The sequence below is a fragment of the Oryctolagus cuniculus genome, chromosome 14 (genome assembly GCF_051225735.1).
Source record: "Oryctolagus cuniculus isolate XC-2025 breed Fujian yellow rabbit chromosome 14, ASM5122573v1, whole genome shotgun sequence".
In the NCBI taxonomy this organism is placed as follows: Eukaryota; Metazoa; Chordata; class Mammalia; order Lagomorpha; family Leporidae; genus Oryctolagus; species Oryctolagus cuniculus.
Window position 1 is genome coordinate 77710851 of NC_142880.1, and position 7250 is coordinate 77718100.

General features: G+C 39.4%; 1 protein-coding gene across 6 annotated transcripts in view; it reads left to right on the top strand.

The window, feature by feature from the left end:
- Positions 1–6850, top strand: part of GPBP1 (GC-rich promoter binding protein 1) — a 79633-nt gene extending 72783 nt beyond the window's left edge. For all 6 annotated transcript variants that reach the window (XM_008262232.5, XM_070056723.2, XM_008262231.5 and 3 more), the window contains 2 exons: positions 2407–2509; positions 5869–6850. In XM_008262232.5, the coding sequence (XP_008260454.1) occupies positions 2407–2509; positions 5869–6027 (262 nt within the window). In that variant the 3' untranslated portion in view covers positions 6028–6850. The remainder of the gene's footprint in view (positions 1–2406; positions 2510–5868) is intronic.
- The last annotated feature ends 400 nt before the right edge of the window (positions 6851–7250 follow it).

Genomic DNA, 7250 nt, shown 5'->3' on the forward strand with positions numbered 1-7250 from the left:
ACTTCCTCAGCCATCCCTTTAAAGGCAAAATGTTTCAGGTTTTTGTTGTTATTGTTAATGTTTGTTTATTTCTTTGCATTTACTTGAAAGGTAGAGTGACACACAGAGATTTTCTATCTGCTGGTTCCTAAATGCCTGCAACAATCAGGCTGGGCCAGGTCAAAGCCAGGATCCAAGAACTCCATCTGGGTCTCCCACTTGGGTGGCAGGGGCAATTTGAGCCATCATTTTCTTCTTCTTCTTCTTCTTTTTTTTTTTGACAGGCAGAGTGGACAGTGAGAGAGAGAGAGAGACAGAGAGAAAGGTCTTCCTTTGCCGTTGGTTCACCCCGCTGATCCGATGGCAGGAGCCAGGTGCTTTTCCTGGTCTCCCATGGGGTGCAGGGTCCAAGCACCTGGGCCATCCTCCACTGCACTCCCTGGCCACAGCAGAGAGCTGGCCTGGAAGAGGGGCAACTGGGGCAGAATCCGGTGCCCCAACCGGGACTAGAACCCGGTGTGCCAGCGCTGCTAGGCGGAGGATTAGCCTAGTGAGCCGTGGCGCCGGCCTTTTTTTTTTTTTTTTTTAAGATTTATTATTTATTTTAAAGAGTTACACACAGAGAGAAGGAGATGCAGAGGGAGAGAGGTCTTCCATCCTCTGGTTCACTCCCCAGTTGGCCGCAATGGTGAGAGCAACATCAGTCTGAAGCTAGGAGCTTCTTCTGGGTCTCCCACACGCGTGCAAAGGCCAAAGCACTTGGGCCATCTTCCATTGCTTTCCCAGGCTATAGCAGAGAGCTGGATCAGAAGTGGAGCAGCCAGGACTCGAACTGACACCCACATGGGATGCTGGCACTTCAGGCAGCAACTTTATCCTCCATGCCACAGTGCCGGCCCCTTCTTAAAAAAAGAGTTATTTTTTTGAGAGACAGAGTTAGAGAGAGGCATTCCACCTGCTGGCCCCAAATGGCTTTAACAACTTGAGCTGGGCCAACCTGAAGCCAGGAGGCAGGAGTTTTCTCCTGGTCTCCCTCGCTGGTGCAGGGACCCAAGTGCTTGGGGCTTCTTCAATTGCTTTCCCAGGCCATTAGCAGAGAGCTGGATCAGAAGAGGAACAGCAGGACACTAACTGGCATCTATATGGTATGCTGGCCCCACAGGCTGTGGCTTAGCCTACTACATCACAGCTCCAGCCCCATGCCATCATCTTTTGTTCATGGTCACTAACAGCTGAAAGTTTACAGTAGCTAATATATGGCAGGCTGAAAGTGAAAGATGAGTAGTTGTAAATAGGCATATAGAAGACCTCAGGAATGCAATTTTAAACAAAACTTTGTCAGACCAGTATGATATAAGTAAGATACAGAAACTCTGAGCCTGTCGCCGTGACTCACTTGGTTAATCCTCCGACTGCAGCGCCAGCATCCTGTATGGGCACCAGGTTCCCCAGTTGCTCCTCTTCCAGTCCAGCTCTCTGCTGTAGCCCGGGAGGGCAGTGGAGGATGCCCCAGATGCTTGGGCCCCTGCACCTGCATGGGAGATCAGGAGGAAGCACCTGGCTCCTGGCTTCGGATCAGAGCTGTGAGCTGTGCCGATCTGGAGCCAGAAACTTCTTTGAGTGGGTGCAGGGGCCCAAGGATTTGGGCCATCTTCCACTGCTTTCCCAGGCCATGGCAGAGTGGATTGGAAGAGGAGCAACCAGGACTATAACCAGCACCCATATGGGATGCCAGCACTTTAGGCCAGGGCCTTAACTTGCTGCGCCACAGCACACCCCCTCCCCCCCTTTTTTTTTTCTTCAAAATTGGAAGGAAAATGGTATAGCCATATTTGGCATTTTTATTTATATTCTCTATAATATCTGTTAAGTCATTTTTGTTACTGAATGTGTCTCAAATTGCATTATGTTGTGGATGATGCTTGTTTTGTCATGCCTATAAGAGGTAATGTTAATAGATTATAAAATACAACATAAGGTAAACTATGCCAGCTTGTTTCTTCATAAAGTAGAAAACCTAGTAAGTAGCTAAGAATATAGTAGAGTATGGTGGAATTGAAGAAAAAGAGGAGGGGTATTGCTTTTACTTTTTGTACAAGAATTTACTAGATTTTCTTCAGGTCTCTCCTATTATAAGTTTTCTGCCCAGAAATCATTTGACTGCAGATTGGGCAGTTAAGCAGTTTCTTTTTATTTTATTATCAAAATTTATTAGACTTAATTTTAACCTGTTTTATTATTTGCAGATTCTAGGCTTAAACTCAACATCTGTTGATATGTCTTAGAGACTTTGTATAATGGATCCTGGATCAAGTTTTTTTGCATATAATATAAATGGAATTTATAATATATATGTTATATATAAATATAATGGAATTTTCTACTCAGGAGAAGCTCTAAATTGAACTTAATTTCATCCCTTTGTAGATTGTTAAAAGAGATGGGTTGGCAAGAAGATAGTGAAAATGATGAAACGTGTGCTCCCTTAACTGAGGATGAGATGAGAGAATTCCAAGTTATTAGTGAACAGGTAAGATAAGCTGAATTATGCAAGTTTACTTTTAGATTGCCCTTCCATAAATAGAGGAGCATAATTACAAGTAGGCATGGTGTGAGGGGTGTTATAGTTTCATTTAGTAATTTGTTAGACATCACATAATAGATCATAATTGCCTTTGTTTTTAGACAGCTCTGCAATGAGCTTTAAACTTTTGAGTGTGCGCTACATAGAAATTAGTGTCTATAATTTGTCAGTTTTGTTTATTTAATTTTATTTCTGGCATGGGTGACAAGTAGAGAGCATCAATAGCTTTCCAAACATCTTCACCTTGCACAAGAATATTCCATATTCCAAGAGCATCTGGTTTTACTTCTCCATAAACACCTTCCTTTCCACTATTTTTTTATTTTTTGTTTTTTAATTTGAGAGACAGAGAAAGCATGTACACTAGCTTCCAACTGCTAGTTCACTCCCTATATGTCCACAGTAGCTGGGCCAGGGCAAACCAAATCCAGAATCCAGGAACTCGGTTTAGATTTCCATGTCTGTGACAGGGACCTAACTGCTTGAGTCATTACCACGGCATTTCAGAGAATGCCTTAGCAGGAAGCTGGAGTTAGGAGCCAGAGCTGACATTGAACCCTGTCATTCTAGTGTGAGTTTTGGATGTCTTTAACTGTTAGGGCAGACATCTGCCCCCATAACTTTCCTTTTCAGAGAATATTGGGAAATGTTTGCTAGAGCATCAGGAAGTTGAGATACTTTTTATTTTTTAAATTACTCTGGTTATACATCTCTTGATTTTCTATACGGAGACATTATAATTGATTTTGTTGATCTTCAAAGCACTTCAGAAGTGTTTTGAATCGGATCTTTGAAGAAATGAGTCATTTCTAATTTTGTAATACAGTGAGTTTGAGCATCTCAATTAAAAATTTTAAAGGATGAATGTAGTATAGTGATCATCCCAGTGTACTTTTTGAACTTTTTAAAGTTTTTGAAGTTAAAAACTTCACATGACTTAACCATTTTAACATTGTACAGGTCAGTAAGCATTGTGGCACTGTTAAGCAACCATCCCCAATGTATATCTGCATTTGTCATCTTCCCAACTTGAAACCTCATACTCATTAATTTTATTTTATTTTTTTTTAAGATTTACTTATTTACAGTTACAGAGAGGCAGAGGCAGAGCGAGAGGTCTTCCATCTGCTGGTTCATCCCCCAGATAGCCACAGTGGCCGGATCTGGGTCGATCTGAAGCCAGGAGCCAGGAGCCAGGAGCTTCTTCCAGGTCTTCCATCTGGGTGCAGGAGCCCAAGGACTTGGGCCAGTTTCTGCTTTCCCAGGCCATAGCAGAGAGCTGGATAGGAAGTGGAGCAGCTAGGACTCGAACCAGCACCCATACAGGGTGCTGGCACTGCAGGTGGCAGCTTTACCTGCTGTGCCACAGCGCCGGCACCCCTATACCCATTAAACAATAGCTTAACATTCCCTGCTGCACCATCCTTGGAAAGCCCCCAGTCTAGTTTTTATCTCTATGAATTTGACAGTTTTCCATAGCTTACATTAGTGGAATCATGTAATATTTGTCATTTTGTGATGGACTTATTTCACTTAGCCTTATGTATTTCTTCTCAAGGTTCATCCATGTAGCATGTGTCAAAATTGTCTTTCTTTCTAAAAAAAGCTAAATAATGTTACATTATGTATATATATTTATTTATCCATTTATCTGTTGATGGATACTTCGGTTGCTTTTCTTTTTAGCTACTATAAATACTGCTCTAAGGAAAGTAGTACAAATAACTGTTTGAGTCCTTGGCTTCAGTACTTTGGGTATATTATATACCTAGTAGTAGAATTAGTGGATCTTAGGGCAACTAAATAAAAATTTTTTAAAGATTTATTTATTTATTTGAAAGAGTTACACAGAGAAAGAGAGGCAGAGAGAGAGAGAGCACTCTTCCATCTGCTGGTTCACTCTCCAATTGGCCACAACGGCTGCCATTGAGCTGATCCAAAGTGAGGAGCCAGGAGCTGGGGCCCAAGCACGTGGGCCATCTTCTGCTGGTTTCCCAGGCCGTAGCAGAGAGCTGGATCGGAAGTGGAGCAGGCAGGACTCGAACTGGCACCCATGTGGGATGCCGGCACTATGGGAGGTGGCTTTACCCACTATGCCACAGTGCCAGCTCCAGTATTTTTTTTTAGACTTACTTATTTATTTGAAAGGCCGAGTTACAGAAAGAGAAGAGAAGAGACACACAGTGATCTTCCAGCTGCTGGTTCATTCTCCAAGTGGGCGCAACAACCGGGGCTGGGCCAGGAGTCTGGAACTCCATCCTGGTCTCCCGTGGGTGACAGAGACAGTGCTAGGACCATGTCTTCGGCTTATTGTTCCTAATTTTAAAGGTATATAATAATGTAAGCCATGATTTAAGTAGTACTTCCAGGTTTGGACTTCTGCAGATTACTTGTAATCTTTATGATAACATATAGAAAGTTTCAAATATTAACTTATTTAAGTGGATTTAGAGTTTGACATGACAGTTGACCAGAGTCCCATTTTTCATGAATGGCTTTCAAAAGGAGTTAATGCAATGGGTGTTAAATGTTAATTTCACATTTGTAGCTTATTTTGCATTGGGGCCAACCATCTTTTTTGCTCTGTGACTGGCACCCATTCTTCCTGATAGAATAGTAATTCTTCAGTTCTAACTTACCGTATTTAGGAAAAAGGACCATTATTTTTTCAGTATCTTAGTCTCCATGGTTAAGCAAAGGATTCTATTTGATGTTGTTACTTTGTAGTTCTCATGCTACTTATTTTACAAAGTATGAATAAAGCAGACTATACTATGTTAATTTAGGTCAGAATAAAAATAACATGTAATTTAATAGTTGCTAATATGTATGCTGGATTTCACCTGGTATTTATTACAGTGTTCATTTTAGGAAATTAAATGAAAATTTGGAAAGGTTTACTTAGTACCTTAGTATGAATGATGAAGTTAAGATTCACATCTATCTTGTCCATATCCAAAAATCTATGTTCTTTCTACCACATTCAACAAACAGTGGTTTGGTAAATGGTAAATGCTATTCTCCCCAAGAATTTATTTATTCCTAGGCAATATTTTGCTAGGTCAGTTGGATCAATTTCCTGTTTGTATCTGCATAGCTTGTGTGTTTTTTTTTTTTTTTTTTTTTTTTTTAAAAAAAAAAAAAAAACAAGACATCATCTCTGGAATTTCCAGGACAGGGTACAGCTATTAATTTTATCAACTTGTATCATACTCAGGGTTATACTTAATAACAGTGATAATCTTAGTGGGTAAATAACCCTTGAGGGACAATTTGTTTATTTTATTTTGTTTTTGACATTTTAGTTACAGAAGAATGGTCTGAGAAAAAATGGTATTTTGAAAAATGGCCTCATCTGTGACTTCAAGTTTGGACCCTGGAAAAACAGCACTTTCAAACCCACGATTGAGAATGATGAAACAGAGACAAGTAGCAGTGACACATCAGATGACGACGATGTGTAAAGGATTTCCTAACAGCTTTAGAAATTTTAGTGTGAAACATCTCTCATACAGTTTGGGGTGAATTGTAAAAATGAAGAACTATAATTTATGTAGTAAAATACCCCATTAGAAGATGATTTTTTTGGGGGGACTTCAATATGAAGAAAACCAAGAATGTTGTGTTGGGCTATGTTGAACATTATTTCTTTGTAAATGAATGTTGTAGAAATGAGGACTTTGGTTGATCCAACATTGACTTTCTTCATCACTGCAGCATTTCTCTGACTAGCAATGTGACGATGTAACAAATGAGATTTTTCTCATTTAATAATAAAAATTGTGTAATGTTTTGCAAAGCTTCTGTCTTAAAATGTCCAGGTCTTAAGAAAAAAAAAAAAAGGCAGCTTAACTGTTTTGCTTGCAGAGTCATACCTTTTTCTTACAATGAAAATCTTCAAGTCCACTTTGTGTCTCCCCACTGCAGGAGGGGAAAAAAAAAAAAAACAAGGAAAATGGTAGCATGTTGGCTAAAACTGGAGCAAAGTGCACTAAAACATTAATTTCCTGAACTCAACTGCTGTGCTAGTCACCTTTGAAAATATAAACTGCTCTTTACTCACTTGTAGTGCAGTAAATGTTACAGGAAAGACTTGCCACACTCCAAATTTTACGAGGTGATTTTCAAGAGCTTTATTTGGGTTATGTTATCAGACCAGGATTTTCAGAGTTGATGCAAGAGTCTTGTGGGAAAGCTTATTTTGATAAATTATTACACATGCAGAAAAAAACTGATCACATTGACTGGATCTGTCCACAACATGGAAAATAAACTGGATTTTCAGAATATTGTTGTTTTCTGGAGTATTCAAGGTATTGGTCTCTAAATAGAACATATTGTATTCACTTTCTAAAGTTAGGAAAAGAAAATTAAGCCTTTATCAGTGCACAAGCTTATTGAATGAATGAATGTTAACTACCTTGTTTTCATTTGCACATCAATTTTAGATTGTTTCTGTTTTATTGAGTATTTTTGCTCTCTGTATATTTGTATTTTTATTTTTGGTGGTTTTGTTTAGTCTTGTTTGCTTTTAGCTTCCCCCATTATCCTATTTTTAAATGTATTCTGATTGTAAAGAGAATAATCTTAGAGCATAATTGAAGTTTTGACATCAGATTGATCTAAGACTTGGGTTTTTTAAAATTGTGTTTTCTCAAATGACTTCAGTGTTACTGCAGTTCTCACA